Source organism: Budorcas taxicolor, chromosome 22 (genome assembly GCF_023091745.1).
Source record: "Budorcas taxicolor isolate Tak-1 chromosome 22, Takin1.1, whole genome shotgun sequence".
In the NCBI taxonomy this organism is placed as follows: Eukaryota; Metazoa; Chordata; class Mammalia; order Artiodactyla; family Bovidae; genus Budorcas; species Budorcas taxicolor.
The window spans coordinates 53,434,669-53,460,513 of NC_068931.1; the positions used below are offsets into that span (position 1 = coordinate 53,434,669).

General features: G+C 40.5%; 1 protein-coding gene across 1 annotated transcript in view; it reads left to right on the plus strand.

Moving 5' to 3' along the window:
* Positions 1-25,845, plus strand: part of DCC (DCC netrin 1 receptor) — an 827,169-nt gene that overhangs the window by 733,548 nt on the left and 67,776 nt on the right. The window contains exons 24-25 of the mRNA XM_052660382.1: positions 7,948-8,174; positions 16,078-16,194. Of these exons, the coding sequence (XP_052516342.1) occupies positions 7,948-8,174; positions 16,078-16,194 (344 nt within the window). The remainder of the gene's footprint in view (positions 1-7,947; positions 8,175-16,077; positions 16,195-25,845) is intronic.

Genomic DNA, 25,845 nt, shown 5'->3' on the forward strand with positions numbered 1-25,845 from the left:
CTTGTGGCCTGCAGGCCCTAGAACATGCAGGCTTCAGTGAGTTCAGCATGTGGGCTCAGTAGCAGTAGAGCTCTGTGACATGTGAAATCTTCCTGGACTAGGGATCAAACCCATATCTCCTGCACTGGCAGGCAAATTCTTATCCACTGTATCACCAGGGAGGCTGAGCATGTGGAATCGTAGTTTCCCAACCAGGGATCAAACACATGTCCTCTGTGTGGCAAGGTGGATTCTTAGCCGCTGGGCTACCAGGAAAGTCCCTGACTTGTTTTTAAAATTAGGAAATGAATGAAAGAATAAATCACTCCATGAATGATTGAAAGTCTGAAGAAAGTTAATCTATGGTTCCTATGCTACTGCGCCTTAGGTTTTTCCTCATCCTATCTCCAACGTCTCTTAATATTTACTTGGCATCTTGGTCTCTTTGTTTGTATGTGTTAACAAAGAAAAAATACTTCTCCTCTAAGATATTTTTGAGTTTTAATTTAGCTTTTTTTGATTTTGCTGAGAACCTCTCCCCACACCACCACCACTGAACTTCGTAGAACAAATCAAATAATGCAGATGAAAGCAAAATCAATTCTAATTTGAAACAGAAATAATGTCCATTACAGGCCTCTCAGAAATGGGAGTTTAATGTGATTAATAAGGTGACGTGGGAAACATCCATGGGCTTCTTCAATATTTCTTTATCTAGAACTGCTGGAGGATGTAAATTGTCTTTGTGTTTTATTGGAGGACTTGAATTATATCCAAATGGATTTGGAGCATATTTTTGTGTACTATCAGTAATACTTCATTCACGTTAGTGTCTATACATTTTATTCTGTGATTTATATAATGAGGTAATGAGCTAGCTTGTTTGGCTCATATTCTAGTTGGTAAGGTTTTATGTTATAAAATAGCTAACAGAAGTTAGAACCCAAGTTCTAGTTCTGATTAGATCACCTCTTTAATTAAATTAATGGTATTTAATTAAACCTAAATGAAGACCTAATCTCTGAATGTCAGTTTCCTCAAATAAAGTGAAACTGGAAGTCACTCAGTGATGTCTGACTCTTTGTGACCCTGTGGACTATACAGTCCATGGAATTCTCCAGGCCAGAATACTGGAGTGGGTAGCCTCTCCCTTCTCCAGGGGTTCTTCCCAACCCAGGGATCAAACCCAGGTCTCCCACATTGCAGGTAGATACTTTATCAGCTGAGCCAGAAGGGAAGCCCTTCCTCAAAGAAGTGGGAATAAATACTTTCTATCAACTCTCTACCACCAAAATTCCACAAGGACTACTACTGAATTATAGAATCTCATGGTAGCATTTAGATTCAAATTTCCATGTAATAAAAATAACTTTACATTTCCTTTTTGGTTATGAACTTGAATTTATACTACTTTGAAGAGACTTCCCTTGCACATCTTGAATTAGTGAGATTATAGTAGAATATCATAGTATGAAAATGTTGTGTGTGTGTGTGTGTTTCCCTCAGTTTTTTTTTTTTAATTATTTATTTTAATTGGAGGATACTTATAATATTCTAATGGTCTTTGCCCTGTATCAACCTAGATGTCCATCGGCAGATAAATGGATAAGGAAGCTGTGGTACATATATACAATGGAATACTACTCAGCTATAAAAAGGAACACATTTGAGTCAGTTCTAATGAAGTAGAAAATTTGTGTTTTCAGGCTTAAATTGATAGGGAATTTCAGGGCTTTTTTAATGAAGTAATACTATTTCCCTGGCTAAAATGTAAAATGTAGAATATTTATTATAAGTTAGAATGTATCTATAGATACTAAAGGCAAAATATTTGACAAAGAGACTATCCTGGAAATTCTGGACACATGACTACCACATGGACACATGGGTAGAGTTGTCTGAATACATTAAATTTGACTGTGTACTACAGTCTGGAGTAAAAGGGGTGCCCAACCGATTTGGTTCTTACCTGTTCGCATCCCCAGCAGACCAATTAAAAATGAAGAAAGAAACTCTTCTTAGAGTTGCAGATTATTTGCAAAGTAAGGAACAGATAGCAAATAAGGAGTCAGTAAAGAAACCTTGAAATATTTCCAGGTCAATAATAACAAATTTTTATTATTGTAATCAAGTGATTACTATGCTTAGTGTGTGATCTACAAAGTAACAAATCTGCTTGCTGTTAACTCTTGAGATAAAAACGTTTCTGCAATTTCCCAGGGACTTCCTGGTGTTTTACCTGTATCTGTTACCATTTAGTCCTTTCTACTTTTTCAGTTTTCTTATGTGCCATGCCCCAGGGCATGCTCCTTGCTCCAGTGATGCAAAAGCCATGTCATATTTTTTCATTCATTTTTTAATTCCTAGTATCTCTTTGATCTTCACATTTCTAGTCCTTAGTTCTCTTCTTGGCACATTTACCATCCATAAATGTTCACTGAATAAACAAAGGGATACATTTTGTGAAACAATGAATTATGTTGGAGAAGGGGAGTAAAGAGAGTTTTTGCTCCTGTTTCAGTGGAGGAAACCAGTTCACACACAGGGAGCATCTGGTCAGGTCAGTTAGACAGATAGTTATCAATGCAAGGTGAGTGGTGTTGAGAAAGATGAGCGGGCGTGATTTAGCTATTTTAAGATTATACTGACCTAAATTGGTCAGGAGGGTTTCCTGAAGAAGATAGATTTGAAGGGATCTTAAGTAGTTTGTAAGTAAATAGGACTGTGAAGGCATTGTGGGCAGAAGATTGGATGGATGGATGGATGGATGACTACTACCTATCTAGACTGATAGAGAAATCCATAGATAGGACAAATCAGAATTTGATCATGCTGTGGAAGCTTTGCCATAGCATGAGAAAGAGCAGGCAGAGCCTTGAAGATTCCTTGCTCTGCCTTTATTCAAGAATACGTGGATGGGAAGAGACTGTGCAGCTATTTTTGGAAGCCAAGATTACTGGTACCTAGAAAAAAAGGTGTGTGTGTGTGTGTGTGTGTTGGGGCGGGAAAGATGGCATAACAAATGCTCCTGCAGGGCAGCAGACATGGGTTCAATCCCTGGGTGGGGAAGATCCCCTGGAGGAGGGCATGGCAACCCACTCCAGTGTTCTTGCCTGGAGAATCCCATGGACAGAGGAGGCCTGGTGGCTACAGTCCACGGGGTCACAAAGAGTCAGACACGACTGAAGTGACAGCACACATGAGCATGCACGCGTTCTGCATCTAATATGAAAACCTAGCTTGATACGAAACGAAGAAAATCTGGTTTTCTTTCACTGAAGACAGTGCTTCTCAAAGTTTTGGTGCATCAGATTTCCCTTGAGGGCTGTTAAAACACAGCCTGCTGGGTCTCAACGCCATTTGCAAGTTTCTGATGGGGCAGGAATTGCAAATGTGCATTTCTGACAATTTCCAAGGTAATGCCAGTTCTGCTGGTCCAAGGACCAGACATCAGGAACCAGTTCACTGGGCTCATCTCTGTACAGGATTCCAGTGGTGAGATAGAGGAACTGGGGACTAAATAGGCGGCAGTTATTTAGTCAGGGAACTAGCAGATAGAGAAAAGGTTCACGTGACAGTTGTTCCTACAGGTTTTAGGACAAACTCCACACAGTTTAGTTATGAGCAGATGCCAGTTTTATTCTAGCCCTGCTCCATGGACCACTGGGTTACTACCAGCAGGGGAGGGGGCCCTCTCCAAGGCCAGAGATTTCTCTCTTGAGAAGAGACATTATAGAAAACAGAAGAGGTTAGATGGTCTGTCAGAACATATACAAAAAGGAAATAAAGTCTGCTTAGAAGTCTTTAGGTTGTTGACAACTGTCAGCTGAGTGGATGAGCAGCTTCTCGGAAGTGGGTCATGATCTGATTAAAATCCATCAGAAAAATACTTATGCATTTTATCAGGAATAATAATTTGTTTCCAAGTGGAGGTTATAAATCATAACATACTAAAAAGGTTCTGCCTTGAACAAATTTAGAACTTTTTAAAAATAGGATATGCCTGGAGATGCTTGGTACTGAAGTCATGGGGACTGGTAAATGAATGAATGAATTAGGCATGAACGTAAGCAAAGGAGCCAGAATTCATCATTTCCTTCCAGTTTCATAAATTATTTGACAAACATCTGTACCACAAGCTATTTAAATATTGAGTCATCATGGCCATTCTGACGATGTTGTCCTAGATTTGGGAATTGGTGTGCCTCTGTATGAAGTCATATGGGCACCAGGGTTTAACTTATTTAGCATTGTGATATGTTAGAAAGATACTTGGGTGAAATCTCCCAGTTTGAAAATGGCATGAAGTTCTTCTAAATGACCAGAGATGGATTACACACAGAGTTATGTGTGAACTGCAAACTCGTTTCCTGTGGGCCGGTGAAGTGTACGGAAATGAGTTCAGGGAATAAATGGTTAGCAAGAGAGTTATTATCTTAAACACAAGAAAATGATCTAGGGGCTATTATAGACCATTGTCTAGAGTCAGTGTGAGGCTGCTGCCAGGAAATCAGCAAATTTTAGATACTTGGGAAAATATTAGAGCAGAAAATCCGACATATTTTTTCCCACTAAATAGATATGAGGAGAAGGCAATGGCAACCCACTCCAGTACTCTTTCCTGGAAAATCCCACGGACAGAGGAGGCTGGTGGGCTGCAGTCCATGGGTCGCAAAGAGTCGGACACGACTGAGCGACTTACTTTCACTTTTCACTTTCATGCATTGGAGAAGAAAATGGCAACCCACCCCAGTATTCTTGCCTGGAGAATCCCAGGGACGGGGGAGCCTGGTGGGCTGCCATCTATGGGGTCACGCAGAGTTGGACATGACTGAAGTGACTTAGCAGCAGCAGCAGCAATTAGATATGAAGTCTGGATTTCTTTCTTTATATCCTCATCAGCCTAGCTGAAGAAAGACAAAAAACATTAAGAAATATGAACAGATCACAGCAAATCATAGAACAAACATGTACTAATGGCCTAATATGTACAAAGCATCTTATCCAGCAATTGGGGAACCAAAGTCATTCTCAGTGGCCTTGAATAGGTTACAGAGTCTCCACTGAGAGCAGTTTGTTTGAACCATTTAGCTCACAGGAAATCAGTTATGTTCTAAGCCATTCATTTCACGTGAGGAAACAGAAAGAGGTACTTGTCTGGGCTTCTGCCAAAGGTTAGCTTTTAACTGTCTGAATTCTGCCTTATGAAGCAATGTTATTATTTTAAGAGAAACAGAAGCTACAAGCAGAGATTTAAAAATTTATAAAACTATAGTGCAGAGGTTGAAAACCATTTCTAAAAAAGGCCCAGGAGTAAATATTTTAGCCTTTGTGGGCCATATGGTATTTGTTGTAACTCTTCAACAATGCAATGCAAATGAATGAGCTTGGCAGGTTTCCAATAAAACTTTATTTACAAAAACAGGCACTGCTACGGGCCGGAGAAGATGCTGAGTTCGGTATGGTGGTGGCTGTGTTGCCTCCTGCTGGGCTTGCTGGAGGCCCTGAGCCCCAGCCCTGGGGAGCCCGCTGAGTAGAGCCGGGTGAATGCGGTGCTGCGTGGGCAGAACCTGGTGTTGATGGGAGCCATTTTCAACCTTCTGCTGGTGACCGTGATCCTTATGGCATTTTGTGTCTACAAGTCCATCTGGCGCCAGGGATAGCTGAGCAAATAAGTCCTTCCATGAGCATTTGGAAACAGAATAAGTTGAGCTGCACGGGGTCAGTGGAGAAGTTGAAATCAGAACTTTCCTGCTTGGAAATAATCTTTGGTCTGGATAGTTGGTAAATTCTGAATGATTTAGGGGGAAAAAAATCTAGCTGTTATCTCATCGTAATGCTGGAATGCAAGCATTGGGCATTGATTCTGCTTCTCATTGTTTCTTTTTATACTTCCCTGGTAAGGGCTTTCCACGTTACACTAGTGGTAAAGAACCTGCCTGCCAATGCAGGAGACGTAAGAGACGTGGGTTCGATCCCTGGGTCAGGAGGATCCTCTGCAGGAGATCATGGCAACCCACTCCAATATTCTTGCCTGGAGAATCCCATGGAGCCTGGTGGGCTAGTACATAAGGTCGCAAAGAGTCGGACATGACTGAAGCGACTTAGCATGTACTTGTTTAAAGTAAGACCTGAAGCTCCAGGGTTCAATGTGAAGATGGAGAGCTTAAGAGAAAGAAAATATCACTTTGTGAGTGATGTAAAAACCACACTGGAAAGGACTAATCATTAGTGTTTGAAAATATTAAGAAGGGAAACACCTAACACCCTCATTCCCTACTTTAGAACCAACTGGTCACAGTGGGTTAAGAATCACAGGTGTTTGTAGATATCCGAGCTGGCCAAAATGCTCCATTTGCAAAGCAGCATCAGCTGTGGGTAACGTAGGCTGCCTCTCCTCTCGCTGCACAGAGCTCTGAGCTCAGACTCCCTCTCTGAAGTTGGGGTCACACAGGTAGGCAGGGGCACCCTTGGGCTGGGAGGTTCTGGTGGGGAGAAGGGGGCTAGAAGTGTTAGCAGTTGGCCCGTCTGTAAAAGAACTCATCCCGCTTGAACACATTGATCTCCTTGCCCTACACCAAAATCTTCCCAGCCCATAGCCTGGAAGCCAGAGCAGTTTCTATGATTTGGAAAAAGAGACTTCCCAGGAGCTCTTTTCAGCCCTGGGTGGGGAGGGCACAGCAGAAATGCGTATTCCACATAGGAGGCAGAGTGGTGGTGGGTGTGTGTTTACACAAACTTAATTCCAGCTTTGAAAAGGCTGCTTTTCCTTTGCACTGTTGGTGCACTGGAATTCTCCTCCACAGAAATGATACTTTTGTACTTACAGTATTTATTATATTTTAAAGGTGCTAGGTTTAACTTTGTTATGAAATTAAAATGCTTACCTTGTTTGTGCTCCCTTTAAACACAGCACTTATTTTTTTTTAAACAACCTGCTCTTAATGTGAAATAACTGATGTGGGATACTGTAACTGTTTACCTAAGGATTTTGTTTGTAACTATCATGGAGCCACCAAATCATTCACTGTTCTGTGCTTTTGAGCAAGATGCCAATTAAAACAAAAGTAAAAACTTAAAAAAAAAAAAGAAAACTACAAGAAAAACCACACAAAAGTAAACAGTGGAGGATGTGGCCTTCAGGTCGTGGTTTACCGACCCCCTGCTCTAGAGATTGGCTAACATAAGCATCGGGTTCTTGACTCAGTCTGCAGGGAACATTGCAATCTCACTGGCTCCAAGAGGAGACTGCTGCTGAAAAACAAATTAAGGATTGCTAAATGCTTACTGAGGAAAATAAGAGATGTTTACAGCACACTTCCAAATGGCTTCTTCTTTTGTCAAAGGATGGGTCTTTAAAAAAAAAAAAAGATGGGTCTTATTGTGTTCAAATCCAGACACTTAGTGACTCCAAGAAGAAAGCATTTTATTCTCCGGAGAATGTGTTTCTGCAGCCTTTTTGTCTTCATAGGGCCACCTCCCCAGTTGCACAGGAAATTGGACAGCTGAGGTACAGACTTTCTTCTAAGCCCCAGTCTTGGCTGTTGGCACAAATCCTGGCCGTTTCATTTCCATTTGCCCTTTGGAAGCAACTCGGTCATTTAGCTGCTAGACAGATGTTGCCGTCGGGTACCTTATGCCTGGCTCCAAAGAGCGGCATATGGCTCCATCTAACCCACCGTCACCTCGCGCTGAAGCCCGCCGCGGGGACGCTGGCGTGAGGCGCTCCCTGGCAGGCCGCCGGGCCCCGGGGAGGCCGCGCCGCGTCTCCGGAAGGCGGCGAGGCTCCAGGGAAGGAGAGGAAAGGCAGCCGGGCCAGGCTGCCAGCGCCTCGCTTTCACGGGGTTCCTCCTGGGAGTGCTTTTGTTTCCTCTCTCGCTTCTGACTTGAATTGACTGAGAAAAAAAAAGAGAGAGGAAAAGCCATCGAATAAAGTACTCACGTCTGCCTCCTGATTGTGCTCCGTAGGAAACGGGCCACCCACAGCGTTGGCAAAAGGAAGGGCAGCCAGAAGGACCTCCGGCCCCCGGACCTGTGGATCCATCACGAAGAAATGGAGATGAAAAACATCGAGAAGCCGCCAGGCACCGACCCGACGGCGAGAGACTCCCCCATCCAGAGCTGCCAAGACCTCACGCCCGTCAGCCACAGTCAGTCAGAGACGCAGCTGGGGAGCAAAAGCACCTCTCATTCAGGTAACTGGCCTCACTGGCGGCAGGAAAAACATCGCACGCTGAACCCCGCCCAGAGGAGCTCTCGAAGCCCTCTGTGTGTGCAAGCCCGTGGTGAAATCATGGCTTTTTGTTTATTGATACTTTGTAACGTACATATGTATGTTATACATAACACGATATCCACACATTATATTTGAAGGGCTTTCCCAGTGGCTCAGCAGTAAAGAATCTGCCTGCCAGTATAGGTAGGGGCCATGTGCGTTCAATCCCTAAGTCAGGAGGATCCCCTGCAGGAGGCCATGGCAACCCACGCCAGTCTTCTTGCCTGGAGGGCTACAGTCCATGGGGTCACGAAGAGTTAGACATGACTGAAGCAACTTAGCATGCACACACGCATTATATTTAAAACATAATAAAGGAATAATGGGGCTTCCCAGGTGGCTCAGATGGTAAGGAATCTTCCTGCAATGCGGGAGACCTGGGTTTGATCCCTCGGTTGGGAAGATACCCTGGAGGAGGCCATGGCAACCGGCTCCAGGATTCTTGCCCAGAGAATCCCATAGACAGAGGAGCCTGGAAGGCTACAGCCCATGGGGTCGCAAATGAAGTCAGACATGACTGAGCGACTAGGCACACATGGGAATAATTATCACCACAATTGGACACATATTAAATGGTCATCTTTTCAGAAATATATTCTGCAAATTGTACATATCCTAGAGAATGATACAGTAAAAAAGCAGCAACAGTGAAACAAAATATAAGTAAAATTAGCAGGTTATTCATAAATAAGGAATTTTTCCAAGTTAATCTGAAGTACATAAAATTACTAAGTAATACCATCCCAAATAGAACAAGGCAATGGCAACCCACTCCAGTACTCTTGCCTGGAAAATCCCATGGACAGAGGAGCCTAGTAGGCTGCAGTCCATGGTGTCGCTAAGAGTTGGACATGACTGAGCGACTTCACTTTCACTTTTCACTTTCATGCATTGGAGAAGGAAATGGCAACCCATTCCACTATTTTTGCCTGGAGAATCCCAGGGACGGCAGAGCCTGGTGGGCTGCTGTCTGTGGGGTCGCACAGAGTCGGACACGACTGAAACGACTTAGACTTGCCAGTCATTCTTAGGTCATTTACCAACAGTTAAAGTAACCTGATGTAAATTTGGTTGATTCACTGGGTTTACTTTTTATTCTATCATCTTGTCAACTGCCTTGTATAATTGTGATGCTTCCTGAAACTTCTAAGAGACAGGAGGCAATCCAGTTAGGACATTTCGAAATGTGGAGGTTAAATGAACCAAACACATTTTGTTACATCTTGAACAGAAGTTTTGTCAAGGCAAAATTTGAAGGCATTTGTACATTTTTTACTTCCCTGTGTCTTTGAAAAGTTGATTTTAAATTTTGTGTCAATCCCTTGCTTTAAAAAAAGTCACTTCAGGGACACTCGAAGTATGAAAACATCAACTATTCTGTTACTTTGCCTTGAATACCATGGAGATCAACTGTCATCCCCACACAATCACATTATATGATCACTCAGTTCAGTTCAGTCACTCAGTCTTGTCTGACTCTGCGACCCCATGGACTGCAGCACGCCAGGCTTCCCTGTCTATCACCAACTCCCGGAGCTTGCTCAAACTCACTAACCTAGTCAAATGGAGTCTCCCTGAAGGCTCTGTTGGTGTACAAAGTGATCTAAAGGGAAAAAAAAGAGCCTGCTGTTTAATGATTTGGTGCAGAACAATCCATGTCCAGGAATAACTTAGAAATAAATGAATCGCCAGTCTAGGTTCGATGCAGGATACAGGATGCTTGGGGCTGGTGCACTGGGATGACCCAGAGAGATGGTATGGGGAGGGAGGTGGGAGGGGGGTTCAGGGTTGGGAACACGTGTACACCCGTGGTGGATTCATAGTGATGTATGGCAAAGCCAATACAGTATTGTAAAGTAAAATTTAAAAAAAGAAATAAACAGAAAATGGTTATTAGGATATTTCACTTTCTATGGGCCCTTATAGTTTAAAAATGCTTATGGGAAGTTGCATAATCAACCCAATACCCTCATCAAGAAATGACTTGGTCAATTCATTGGGTATTTTCAGAATCAGTAGCTGGTTTTATTTTGGTTTGGTTTTTTTGTGTAGGAAATTAGAAGTGTATTATACCACTGCCAAATATATTAATAATCCAAATAGACTTTGGAAAATACAACTGTATGAGTAATCCTTATGAATCAGTTGTCTATGGAAATAATTAGATTCAATAAAAAATGCTCATTCATTTATCTGGATTATTTTTCTCCAGACAATTTAGCTTTTAAAAAAAAAAAAATTTAGTGGAGTATAGTTGCTTTACAATGTTCTTATTTTCTGTTGTACAGCCAGGCGAATCAGCTATCTATATACACATCTCCTTCCTTTTGGACTTCCTTCCCATTTAGGTCACATTGAGCACTGAGTAGAGTTTCCTGGGCTAGATAGCAGGTTCTTGTTAGTCGTCTATTTTATACATCGTATCAATAGTGTGTGTGTATCTATACATACACATACATGTCAGCCCATCTCCCAGTACATCCCTTACCCCCTCCTTTCTCCTTGGCAGCCATATGTTTGTTCTGTATGCCTGTTTCTCTGTTTCTACTTTGTAAATAATGTCATCTATACCCATTTTTTCAAATTCCACATACATGCATTAATATACCATATTGTTTTTCTCTTTCTGACTTAACCTCACTCTATATGCCATTCTTTAGGGCCATCCACATCTCTACAAGTGACCCAGTGTTGTTCCTTTTTATGGCCGAGTAATACTCCGTTTTATATATGTACCACATTCTCCTTATCCTGGACGTTTAGGCTGTCTCCATGTCCTGGCTATTGTAAGGTTCAGACGCTGCATCTTGAAGGTCCCCTGGAGAAGGAAGTGGCAACCCACTCCAGTATTCTTGCCTGGGAAATCCATGGACAGAGGAACCTGGGGGGCTACAGTCCATGGGGTTGCAGAGAGTCAGACAGGACTTGGTGACTGAACCACATGCATACAAGGAGCCTCCATCCTGTTCTCCATAGCAGCTGTATCAGTCTCCATTCCCACCAACAGTACGAGAGGGTTCCCCTTTCTCCACACCCTCTCCAGTATTTATTGTGTGTAGATTTTGTGATGGTCATTTTGACCAGTGTGAGGTGATATCTCCCCCACCCCCCTTGTAGTTTTGGTTTTTTGTTTCTCTAAGAATTAATGATGTTGAGCATCTTTTCATGTGTTTGTTAGCCATCTGTATGTCTTCTTTGGAGAAATGTCTATTTAGGTCTAAAAAGGACTCCCAACCATATTTTTTGGTTGGATTGTTTGTTTTTTGGAGCTGCATGAACTATTTCTATATTTTGGAGATTAATCCTTTGTCAGTTGCTATATTTGCAAATATTTTCTCCCATTCTGAGGGTTGTCTTTCCATCTTACTTACGGTTTCCTTTGCTGCACAAAAGCTTTGAAGTTTTAGGTCTTTAATCCATTTTGAGTTAATTTTTGTGTTTGGCGTTAGGGAGTGTTCTAATTTCATTCCTTTGCATGTTGCTGTCCAGTTTTCCCAGCACCATTTATCAAAGAGGCTGTCTTTGCTTCTTTGTATATTCTGGCCTCCTTTGCCATAGATTAGCTGACCATAGCTGTATGGGTTTATCTCTGGGCATTCTATCTTATCCCATTGATCTATATTTCTACTTTTGTGCCAGTATCATACTGTCTGAATTGCTGTTTTAAACCAAATTAAAATATTGTAACTGATTAAAAGTGTAGCTGGTTGACTAGGCTTTCTCACAGTGTCATTCAAACAAAGATTCTAATTGCTGACTTTTTTTTTTATTGTTAAATATTCCTTTTCTAGACCTTAAGTGATATCTCAAGCAGAGTCCCTAACTTTTCTGTCACTTTCTATCATTAAACCACAGTCCAGTTCCATTAGAAATTAAAATCTGCAATTTAAATTAAAGATTCTTTTTCTCCTATGGCCAGACTTTTGGCTCTGAGGACTGGGGGGCTCACAGTTTGTTTCCTGAATGCTCCAGCACCTTGGAATAAATGGAGCAGTGGGGGTGGGACAGAAGCAGGGAGCTTACTCCATTTCAGAAACGCCTTTAGCCATTCTTCTTACCTCCCTGCTCTTCCTGGTTTTTGTGGGGGTGCAGCCATTGGAGATAAAGAAAAGATGAAAGGAGAAAGTCAAGGTGGGAGGGAAGAAAGCACAGTTTCAAGCTCTTCACTGATTTTCTGGGGATGTGGGCTGACCTCAGGTGGCACCCAGATTCTCAGCCTCTTATAAAACACAATATGAATTATTTACGGGAACCTGTGGGATGCTTCCTCTGGCCAATTCCATGATCTGAGATACCTCGTCAGGACTTAACCCTCTCCCCCCAGAAGCAGATATACCTGTCCACCTCACTGGTCTTCTGGAGGGTCAGCTGCTCTCAAGCCTGACCAACTTTCCAGCTGCCCATGTGACCCACAGGAAGCTCCTCTGTCTTTGACAGGCCACGTGGTGACAGCGCTCATAATCCACACTGGCTCATCTCTCAGATGTGCTTTGTTCAGTTACCTCTTATCTGTTTGAATAGACACAGGGTAGACCAGCAAGCCTGCTGCCTCAATAAGCTTCTACCCAGGGAATAAATGAAAGGCAGATCTCTCTGGCAGTAACCTCAAGAGTCTGTAGGTGTCTTTTATTCTAGCTTCATTTTATCCTAGCCATAAGGAGAAGAAAAGCACCTCTGTCTCTCACTGGAGGGAATAAAATTGTCTCTCAGGCCTTAGAAGGTTTTGCTAATGATTGCTAGGATACCTCCTTCTTGATTTTCCTTCTCATTATATATATAAATGCTCTGATGACATTTCAGGTCAGTGAGACAGATTTTGATGTCTCTTACCAAGTCTTGGGAAATGTTTAACTCCAAAGGAGAGCCATTTTATTCAGAGTGAGAAAATAGTTTTGCCCATTTGTCTTTAATTTGAGGACCTTCTCGCCAACTCTGTAGTGATAGGGAAAGCAGTACTTGAGATCCTGTTTGTTAAACTTGACAATACATGAAGTGTTCTTGGTGACGTCCTTGTTAAAAGGACAAAACTATGATTGGAAGAATTAATATCATCAAAATGCCCAAATCACCCAAAGCAATCTATAAATTTAATGCAATCCCTGTCAAAATATCCATGACATTTTTCATAGAATACAACAAATATTCCTAAAATTTATATGGAACCACAAAAGACCTTGAACTATTAAAACAGTCTTGAAAAATAGAACAGAGTTGAAGGTATCAGACTCTCCAACTTCAGACTATACTACAGAACTATGGCAATCAATACAGCATGGTACTGGCCCCAAAACAGACAAATAGATCAATGGACCAGAATAAATAACCCGAAAATAAACCCACACCCATGGTCAGTTATACTATGGTCATGACAAGGGAAGCAAGAATACACAAGGAAGAAGAGACAGTCTCTTCAATAAGTGGTCCTGGAATAACTTTACAGTTCCATGTAAAGTAATGGTATTACAACATTTCCTCACACTGTATACAAAAATACAATGGGTTAAAGACCTAATAAGATCTGAAAGTATATAACTCCTGGAAGAGAACATAGGCAGAACACTTTTTGACGTAGATCGCAGCAATAACTTTTGGACCTGTCCTCTAAGGTAGGTCTTCCCAGGTGGGATTCAGGAGGCTGGCAGTGCAGTAGACGTAAGAGATGTGAGTTCAGTCTCTGGGTCAGGAAAATCCCCCTGGAAGAGGCATAGCAACCCACTCCAGTATTATTACCTGGAGAATGCCATGGACGGAGCAAACTGGCAGATTCCAGTCCATAGCGTCACAAAGAGTCAGACAGGACTGAAGCGGCTTAGCATACACACACACGCACGCTCCTAAGGCAAAAGAAATAAAAGCAAAAATAAACAAACAAGACCTAATTAAACTTAAAAACTTTTGCACAGCAAGGCAAACCATTGACAAAATGAAATGACAACCTGCTAAATGAGAGAATATATTTGCAAATGATATTACCAACAAGGGTAATATCCAAAGGGGCAAATGATATTACCAACAAGGGTAATATCCAACAAGGGGCTAATATCCAAAATATATAAACAGCTCATACAACTCAATATAAAAAAAAAGCCAACCCAATTAAAAAATGGGCAGAAGAGCTGAATAGACATTTTTTTCCATAGAAAATATACAAATGGCTAATAGGCACATGAAAGATGCTCAACATTTCTAATTAATAGAAAGGCAAATCAAAACCACAACTAGACATCACCTTACACTTGTCAGAATGGCTGTCATCAAAAAGTTTACAAAAAAACAAATGTAGGCAAGAATGTGGAGAAAAGGTAATCCTTGTACACTGTGGGTAGGTGTGTAAGTCGATTCATCTGCTATGGAAAACAGTATGGAGGTTCCTGAAAAAAACTAAAAATAGAACTACCATGTGATCCAGCAATTCTATGCTTGAGTATTTATCTAGAAAAAACAAAAACACTAATTTGTAAAGATACATGCACCCAGTGCTCATAGCAGGTTTGATCCCTGTGTCAGGAAGATCCCCTAGAGTAGGAAATGGCAGCCCACTCCAGTAACCTTGCCTGGAAAATCCCATGGACAGAGAAGCCTAGTGGGCTGCAATCCATGGGGTCGCAGAGAGTCAGACACAGACTGAACACACACACAATGTTTATAGCAGCACTGTTTACAATAGCCAAGGTATGGATGCAACCCACGTGACCATCAACAGACAAATGGATAAAGAAGCTATGGTATTCATATACAATGCAATATTCCTCAGCCATTAAAACGAATTAAATTCTGTCATTTGTAGCAATGTGAAATGCTTAGTGAAATGGATCAAAGACAAATAGTGTATGATACCACTAATTTGTGAAATCTAAAAAAGTAAAATGAATGTATATAGAAAAGCAAACAAACTCACAGATATAGAAAACAAACTAGTGGTTTTCAGTGGAAAGAGGAAAGGGAAGAGGAGCAAAAATAGGGTATGAGGTGAAGACACAGAAATTACTATATATAGAATAGATAAGTGACAAGGATATATTGAAGAGCACAGGGTATTATAACCATTATTTTGAATAATTTAATGGAGTATTATCTATAAAATTACTGAACCACTATGCTATATGCCTAAAACTAATATAATATTATAAATCAACTATACTTCATTTAAGAAAAAAACAGACGAAACTTCATGTCAATGAATCATATACTTTTAACTGATATATAGTATTCAGAATTTCAGTATTACTTTTCAACACATATTTTTATTCAATTTTCAAATCTGCACGTATCATTATTTTTATGACTCTTTAATGTGACATTTTATAGAATTATAATAAATTTGTATCGAGAGAGCTAACCATATTTTTGCAGAATGTAGTTTATTTCCCATGTTTTTATAGTAAGATTTAATGTCTTTGGGGCGTAAGTATAAATTGCCAAGATTGTGGTTAATTCATACAGTTGCATATTATGGAGCTGTTAAAAATTACACTGGTGACTTATTTATTGACAGAGAAAGATTTTTCTGTTACTTTTTAAAGAAGACTACAAAATAGTATGTATGGTGTAATGCCATTTTTGAAAAATAAATATATTAGTATATATTCTCTTGCTTTCACATATATATATATGCATGTGTGGAAATTATAAATAATAATAGTTCTTTTTGGTTAATGAGGTTCTGGTAAATTTTATTAACGTTTCTACAATGAGAGCATATTGATAAACAAAAAAGTAGATATTATTATTTAAAGCATCAGTGAAATGAAAAAGGCATGGGCTTCCTGGCTAGAAATTAAGTGTTGCATCATTAATACTCAAGGGTATTGCTTTCCTTTTAGGTCAAGACACAGAAGAAGCAGGCAGCTCCATGTCCACTCTGGAGAGGTCACTGGCTGCACGCCGAGCCACCCGGGCCAAGCTCATGATTCCCATGGATGCCCAGTCCAGCAATCCTGGTGAGTAACAGTTGGTGCCACAGTGGAGAAGGGAACAATATCACGTTAACATGAGGCATGCATGCCTAGTTGCTCAGTCGTGTCCAACTCTTTGCAACCCTTTTGCCTGTAGCCCGCCAGGCTCCTCTGTCCATGGGATTTTTCAGGCAAGAATACTCCAATGGGTGGGCATTTCCTCCTTGATTTGCAGTATTATATTAGCTTCAGTTTGTATATTATATTATACAGCTTTGTATATCTTTTCTCTATCAACTATCAAAACCCACTTAGAGTTTTCTCTGAACTTTCTGGGCAAATGGACATAATGAAGAACTATTAAAATCATATCATTTTTATTTAGAAGTTAGAATTTTCACTCTGTTGTTCGTTATGCTTGCCTTACACAACCACGTGATTTATCTATGGGCAATCAGTTGATACATATTTAAGAAGTTGTATAGAAAATGAATCTATCTAAAAAGAATGGAAGTTTTGTCATTATTGATCTTATTCTAACAACCACCTTCATAGATTTTTAAAAATAAGTCTAATTTTCAGACTTAAATAATCTAGCTCTCTTGAAACAAATATTGAAATAATCACTTCCTACCCCCTTCATGTTGAAGTTTTCTGTCTTACTCCCATTTTCACTGAAGATATTAGTATCTGTGAATCACTTTCCAATTACCTCTATGATCAATCTTGGTAATTACAGTATCCATGCACATAATCCATCTGATGTTAGTTCCTGATGTTCCCTACAATATTAGCTCTTTCCCACCTCAATTCATCAATTCCATGTCACACAGGAAACCAATAATTGTACCTGTTACAGAATGTCAGTTTCTGTCATCTCTTTTTCTAGCACAGTATTATTTTTCTCATTTAGAGGCCCCTTGCTAACAAATTTTTAATCCCACTAGGACCTCCAGTCCATTAACTCTGCAACCTTCCCATTATCCCTGGCCTTCCTCATGTCTTTATTTCCATTTAAACTCAACTTCCAATCCAGCATTAATTACTACCTTTCATCCCTTGTGGCTCATCCCTTGACTTCTCTGGTGGCTCAGACGGTAAAGCGTCTGTCTACAATGTGGGAGACCTGGGTTCTATCCTTGGGTCGGGAAGATCCCCTGGAGAAGGAAATGGCAATCCACTTCAGTACTATTGCCTGGAAAATCCCACGGACAGAGGAGCCTGGTAGGCTACAGTCCATGGGGTCGCAAAGAGTCGGACATGACTGAGTGACTTCACTTCACTCCATCCCTTGTAAACAGCCTCATCTCCCTTGGTTCTTCTTCCCTATCATAGTTACTACCCAAAAAACTCAACCCTGGTAAATTAGCTCCTCACCAACATCAACCATGAACCCTGACAGCTGACTTCATTTGAAGAAAGATATGTAGCCTATTTGGGCTTCCCTGGTGGCTCAGCTGGTAAAAAATATCCACCTGCAATGCGGGAGACCTGGGTCCAATCCCTTGCTTGGGAAGCTCCCCTGAAGAAGGAAACTGCTACCCACCCCAGTATTCTGGACTGGAGAATTCCATGAACTGTATAGTCCACGAGGTCCCAAAGAGTCGGACATGACTGAGTAACTTTCACTTTCATATAGCCTATTCACTGGGTATTTATGACAACAAATTCAAGGTGAACTGTCATTTATTTGGAAATACCAGTCATTTTTCTCACTTTGAGAGAAATCATTCATTATCATTCATTGAGACATCATTCACTGTCTCACTTTATAAGATGAATATCTTATATCTATTCTTTCCTTTCTGACTCAATACCTCTTTCCTTTCCCCAGTCCCTGCTAATAAGCCTGCTTCTTTTATCACCAAGAGAAGCATTTAGAAATGGTATCCTTATCTACCCTTCAAATCTAGTGATCTGTTTTTGTTTCTCTGCAAGACCGGCTCTCTCTCTTGAGGACAACCTTTCATTCCCACTTAGGGACTCTTCTGTAATTATCCCTTTCCTTTCTTGCATCATCAGTTTTCCTTCCTACTGATAACTCCAATATGCATATGAGCATTATCTCATAACTCCCTTGTTAAAGCATCTTCCCTGGAACCACTAGCCCATTCCTCCCCTTTCCTGAGAAACTCTCTTAAAAGTTGTCTGTAATTACTTTTTGCTGTTTTAATCTTCTTTATTAGTTTTAAGAGCATTTCCACAGTCCCTCTACTAAAACCATGGTTGCCAAGATTTCAGTAATCTCCACGTCTTCTTACCAAATGCTCAGTTGTCCAGTTCTCAGCAAAATTTGACATAGCTTCTGTTTTTTCCTGGAATGCTTTCTTCACTTGGCTGTTGTAATCTAAATGTGCCCAGTTTTCTTCCGGCCCCACTGCCTGCTCATTTTTAGTCCTTTACTTACTCGTCCTTTCTCCCCATCTCTCAAGAGACAGAGAGTACCCTAGCGTTCAGTCTGCAAACTGCTGTCTACTATCCACGCTCGCTTCTTAGAAGGTGTCATCTAATACCGATGGCTTTAATGCCATTTGCATGCTGACGAATCACAAAATTTAATCCCTAGATTAATCCCTTCCTGAAACCCACATCAATTTCCATATACAATATTGACTCACCTTCTTCAGATGGCTAATAGGCAAGCCAGGTGAGCTCAACATGGAAATCTTGCTCTTCCATAATTCCCTCTCCCCAGCTCCAAACTTGATCCTCCTATTATTTTTCCCAATACACGGTACCACTATTTAATCATCTATTCCTGTTTAAAAAAAAAAAAAAAAAACAAAATAAAACAAAAACTCTAGTTTCATACTTCTTTATTGTGATTTCCTCACATCCCAAATTCAGTCTTCCACCAAATCTGATAGTTCTTGCTTTCGAAACCCATCCCAAATCTGACCATTCTTTCCCACCTCCACTTTTCTGCTCTTATCCAAGCTATACCATCTCTAGATGGCAAATATAATCTATAGATTGTAGACTATAGCTGTAAACTTGTAACTGTTCTCTTTTCTTGAGCTCTTGATCTTACAGTAAGTCGTCTACGCCGAAGCTTTTCAATGTGAATTAGATCATGTTATTCCTCTTGACTTCCCATCACATGTGGCACAAAATCCACCGATTTCATCCTGCCCAAGAGGTGCCATGTGGTCCAGCCTCTGGCATGCCTGTCACACTGTCACTTGCTGTTCCTCTCTATAATCTCTTTCAGCCACATAGCTCTCCTCTCTGTACTTTGGCAATAACACACATTCCAATTCAGTGACGTGTAACTGTCCTCTTTGCCTGGCATTTCTTTCCATAGATATTTAGTAGACTTTTCCCTCATTTATTCAGGTCTGTGTTCAACTGCCACCACTGCAAAGGAACATAGGTCTTCTCTGACCATTCCTAGGAGCATCCTTGGTCTCTATCCACCCTCTTCACTCCGCTTTGTGTTTCTTAATGTGTATAACTATCTTACTTCCTTTATTGTGTTTGCTTACTTATTATGTGTTTTCCCTATGTAGTACAGGCTCTGTGAGAGCAGGAATTTTGCCTGCTTTCATCACGTCATATCCTCAGTACCCCAAATGGAGATTGGCACTTGGTAGGCACTCAGTTGATACTGTTCAGCCAAATGAATGAACTAATGGCTGTTTCTTTCTACCTACTGTATGTGCTGTTCCGACATAGCTTGCAATTTTACTATAATAAATGTAATGGAATTTATAACAGATGCCAGTTGTTCAACTCATGAGATAGATACTGTTCTTATGCCTGTTTCACTAATAAAAGAACTGAGGCTTACAGAGTTTAAGTACATAGCTTACAATCATACAGCAAGTAAGTGACAGGGCCAGAATTTGGACTCAGGACTGGCTTCAGCCTCTGTGCTCTTAATCATTATGCTCCCAGCTGCAGTCCTCTGTGAAGCTACTGTCCTTTTTCTTTCTTTCCTTTCACCACATAGAGGGACACTGTACACTTAGCCGCTTCTATTTATTTTTTCCTTCCAGCCATTTTCCTCTTTTAACTAAGTTCTGTCTGTGGCAACCTTCTATAGCTTTCTTATTAAAAATCAATGTGTTTCAGAATCTTCATGGGACTTTCTCTCCCATATATAACTTCTTCATCTAAGAAGTTCCCATATCCCATTGACTTTTTTTTTCTTCCACCGTATCTTTTGAATCCCTGGCTGCATTCCCATTTCCAAGAGTCATGTTTTTATTCTTCTCTTATGCCCTCACCCCTGAACAGTCAAAGTAGCTTTATAATTAATCTTCCTCCTCTCTGTAGTGCCTTCTAAATATCTTTGTATCCTGCTTGCCAAATTTCTTCCTGAAACAACTTAAATATGGCGTTCTACTCCATAAATTTTCCCAATGGCTCCTCACTGTCTTCCAAGAAAAAAACAACAAACCCCTGTGCATACCAGTTGTAAGTCTATATTTCTAGTCTCCTATTTCTATGTTAGACACCCTTGCCAAGCCAGACCAATCACCAGTTCACAAATATGCATTGTTCTTTATTTGATTTTCCTTCTGAACACTTTATTTTTCCCTTATGGAATGACTTGGTAGCCATCTCTAACTAACAGAGTTCTGTGAGTCTTTCAAAGACCAGAGAGGTATTAATGCTCTCATGAATTCTTTCCTCTCTGATTACTACACCCAGAAATCAGGCTTCTTTTCTCATGTTCGAATAGCCTCTCTTTTTAACACTTTTATGGAATTAATTCCTGAGTACTGCCTCATATACTTAGGTATTCAAGTCCAAATCTTCCCTCCTCTAACAGATTGTATATTACATGATAGGGAGGGAATGCATCTGATTCTTCTTCATATTCACACATTGTTTAACTCAATATCTAGCATAAAATTGGTACTTGCTAAGTATCTTTCAAATAAATGACTAGATGAAAAAATAAACGTATTATAAGAAGGCTTGTGTTCATAACACATCAGGGTTTAAGGTTTTTTTTTTTAGCAGTTCTAATAGAATATCTTCAAATAAAAACTTGATATATTAAAGGCAGTTAAAATTGTTTTCATTCAACAAGAACTAACGAGCTTAGAAAGAAAGAGAAATGTAATGGAATCTAAGAAGTGTTGAGAACTTCTAAATATTATTCACTAGCTAAAGTGAAAGTGAAAGTGAAGTCGCTCAGTCGTGTCCGACTCTTTGCGACCCGGTGGACTGTAGCCTATCAGGCTCCTCTGTCCATGGGATTTTCCAGGCAAGAGTGCTGGAGTGGATTGCCATTTCCTTCTCCAGGGGATCTTCCCGACCCAGAAATCGAACCCGGGTCTCCCGCATTGCAGGCAGACGCCTTACCGTCTGAGCCACCAGGGAAGCGAAATACCTTGCTAATTCGTATTTCATTTACTCCTCACAGTACTCTCATGTGTTGAGATTACGCTGATTTTACAGATGGGAAATAGTCTCAGCTTAAGAAACTTCCCTCAGGACACAGCTGAGCAGCTCATGAGTCTCTATGGCGTGCTGCTTTTCTAAGGACAAAGATGCCTTATATTATTCGTATTCATTTTTTAAAGAATCTGTTTGACTCTAGCATCTCCAGTTTACAAACGTGGAAACCAAAGTTCTGAGAGTCTGAAGCCCAAACTTGGGCTCAGTCTGTCACCTTCACCCGACCCCTCACGCTGCCATCTCAAGCCCTGACTCGCTCAATGACTAAAGTACCACTTCCCTTACTCCTAGTGTCTTACGTGAATGCAGGCCCTAAAATGACAAGTAATTTATTACTTTAATTATTTTAAAATTAGTAAATTAGTAGTTAGAAATGTATTAGTTTTATTAATTTAAAAACTATTCTATAAAGCATGCATATATGTGATTTTCAGCAGTTAAATACATTTATAAAATGCATAGGGACACTCTGACTCAACAGTTCCATACCTAGATTTGTTCTGTTCTTGGGTGTATATCTAGCAGAAACACCTAACATGCTCACCAAAAGACATGTATAAGAATACTTTGGGGAATACTGCTTATCATGACTTTGTAATGTATATGACATATTCACACAATGGACTGCCATGTAGCAATGAAAATGAATGAGCTAAAATGATACAAACAATATGGAGAGTCTCACAGATGTACTCTTGCAAAACAGAAATGTAATACATCTGTATGATTCAATTTATGTAAATTTTAAACAGGCAAAATAACCTATGGGGTTAGAATTCAAAAGAGTAGTTACTCTTAATGAGAGGTGGTTAGTTACCAGAAGGGACCATGGAGCAGCTTCTGATAACGTTCTGTTTCATGGCCTGGCTGATGGTGAGAAGACATTTCACCCTGAAAAGTCACTGAGCAGTACTGATGATATTTAGTTTTCAATATGTATTACTGTTGTTCAGTTGCAAAGTTGTGTCCAACTCTTTTTGACCCCAAGGACTGCAGCACACCAGGACTCCCTGTCCCTCACTGTCTCCCAGAGTTTGCCCCAGTTCATATCCACTGAATTGGTGATGTCATCCAACCTTCTCATCCTCTGCCACCCTTTCTGCTTCTGCCTTCAATCTTTCCCAGCATCAGGGTCTTTTCCAATGAGCCAACTATTGGCCAAACTGTTGGAGCTTCAGCATCAGTCCTTTCAGTGAGTATTAAGGATTGATTTCCGTTAAGATTGACTGGTTTGGTCTCCTTGCTGTCCAAGGGACTATAAATATACATATTTATATTTAAGTAAAACTTCAATTAGAAATGAAGACTCAGTAGAATATAGACCTTTTGAAATCTTTGTCACATTACATTCTTTGTTGGCTCCAAACTCAGTTGGTTAGACTCTATCTAACAAGAGAAAATTTACTTCAGCATATAATCCAAGTTGATTTTAAAAGTAATTCTTAGGCTTTCTGATAAATAGATTCTTTGCAACTGACATGATTGATGGGCCTTAGCTAGCTAGGCCGAAAAACTTGTAGATTTGTATCTTGACAGAGTTATGATTTCATTCAGAATGGTAGATGCATTTACTGATGGCCCACTTGCAATTATTTGGATTTACTCGTGTATCAAGTCTTGTATAAACCACATCATAGCACAGTTTGGATTTCCAGTCACACGTATAAAGATGCTTGCTGTTCCGCTTAATAATCTCTATTTTTGTAAGATTATTCCTCCCTTCTTCCTTGACATTTCTCACCATGTTCTACAAAATGTTAATTACCAGATAAAATATAAACTATCTGAAGTGTTTTTTAGTTCTTAAACTTCACAGGAAATGGCATTTAATTTCATTGAAGTACAAAATCTGTTTGTCTGAGATTATACTTCTTGGTTGAAAACATTAGGTGGCATATGTTACTTCTTACCCCAGAACATACTTCACAGCTAAGCAAGCTGATGCCTGTGAGAAGCATAGTAGCTGATAGCAGAGACAGGAGAAGAATCCAGATAATCTGATTTCCCCAGTCCAGTGCTCTTTCTTATAAAACTGTGGCAAAAAGTGAATATTTTTACAATGGCCAAAAATAATTTTATATGATTTTCTTACTATAAATTAGTCCCCTGGAGAAGACTCTTAAGAGTCTCTTGGACAGTAAGGAAATCCAACCAGTCCATCTTAAAGGAAATCAGTCCTGAATATTCACTGGAAGGACTGATGCTGAAGCTGCAAACTCCAATACTTTGGCCACCTGATGCAAAGGACTGACTCATTGGAAAAGACCCTGATGCTGGGAAAGATTGAAGGTGGGAGGAGAAGGGGACAACAGAGGATGAGATGGTTGGATGGCATCACCGACTCAATGGACATGAGTTTGAGCAAACTCCAGGAATTGGCAATGGACAGGGAGGCCTGGTGTGCTGCAGTCCATGGGGTCGCAAAGAGTTGGACACGACTGAGTGACTGAACTTAACTGAAGGAAAGTCATATGCTGGGTTTCCAGGGATCAGACTCTGAAAAACGATTGGGAAACAGGAGATTTATTAGCAAGCTCCTTTAGTAATAACACCTGTGAGGGTAAAGGATACAGGATTGCTGAGAGGGGAATAGTAAACTAATCAGGTATTGTTATCATCATTCACTTTGTAAACCGTGTCTGACTCTTTGAGACCCCCATGGAGTATAGCACACCAAGCTTCCTGTCCTTCACTATCTCCTGGAGTTTGCTCAAATTTGTGTCCATTGAATCAATGATGCCATCCAACCATCTCATTCTCTGTCACCCTCTTCTCCTCCTGCCTTCAGTCTTTCCCAGCACCAGGGTCTTTTCCAATGAGTTGATTCTTTACATCAGATGGCCAAAGTATTGGAGCTTCAGCGTCAGTCCTTCCAGTGAATATTTAGGGTTGATTTCCTGTTGGATTGACTGGTTTGATCTCCTTGCTGGTTGACATATGGAAAAAACCTGGACAAACTATTTGGCCAACCCAAAAGTTTGATGGAGGCCTCAACTGACAGTACAGATTGCTCTGGTGCTGGCATTATCCTTCTAGGTTGTCCCAGATGAGGTAGGAGTGGAGGGTGGGGGCGGTTCTGAAGTCTTTGATACAGACTGCTCCTAGGAGGTGCGACCTTGGTGAGCAGCTGCTTTGGCTGAGAGCAGTTCCTGAAGCGATGGCAGATTTTCTTACACTTTCAGTGTTTTATTATTCCGTGCATCCTAATTATTTGGCCTTGGAAAGATTCCTTTTCCATTCTCATGTTGTGTTTCCTTTGCTGTAAAATGCCAGAGGAGAGGTGAAGAACAGGTCTAGACAAAATAGAAACGGAAGCAGACGCCCTGTAGGATCACATCAGCTGTACAATTTTAATAATTCACTGTATGAGTTTGTTGAGTAAAAATCTCTTGAATTTATTTTTTTCAGTTTTTTATTTCCTTGTAAAGATTTGAAGGAAAAAATGTAAGGTCAGCCTCTAAAGAAGCTAGAAGTTTCAAAACCTTAAATGAGATGGCATTTAAAAAGACTGAGGCAGAAGAAAGCATACAGTTTTGTTTTCAGGATAGCTTGGATGCTGCTACGGTTACTGGTTGGGGGCCTTTCTAGAACGTTCACTATGAGAGCCAATGTTTTCTTCCACACCCTCACTATCTGCTTTAGTCCCTTGAGTGCAGAACTCAATTTTCAGTATCTTTGGAAAATTTTGACTTCTATTTTAAGTGGCCATAATATTTTAAGTGGTCATAATATTTCAAGTGGTCATCTTTTTTAAAATTTTATTTATCATTGAACAGTTTTATTTAGATATGATTTATGTGTGTATCTGTACATATTTAATGTACATAGTCTAGTAAGTTTAGACATGCATTCACCCGTGATACCATCACCACAAAGTCATAGATAAGAAGGTTGTTTTAAACAGTTTTTTTAATTAAATGTTATTCAGCTCAATCTTGGGGCAGATCTTCTGGGACTCAGGAGAAATTAATGTCAGTAACCAACATTTCCACCCTGATGCACTTATAGGTGGGTACTCTGTTTAATCCTCAGAACCACATCCTAAAGTTGATACCACTATCATCTCCACTTTACTGAAGAAAAAACCAGGAAATAGATTGCATACCCTCTCATGTGAATGTATGCTGCTGCTGCTAAGTCACTTCAGTTGTGTCCAACTCTGTGCGACCCCGTAGACAGCAGCCCACCAGGCTCCCCCGTCCCTGGGATTCTCCAGGCAAGAACACTGGAGTGGGTTGCCATTTCCTTCTCCAATGCATGAAAGTGAAAAGTGAAAGTGAAGTC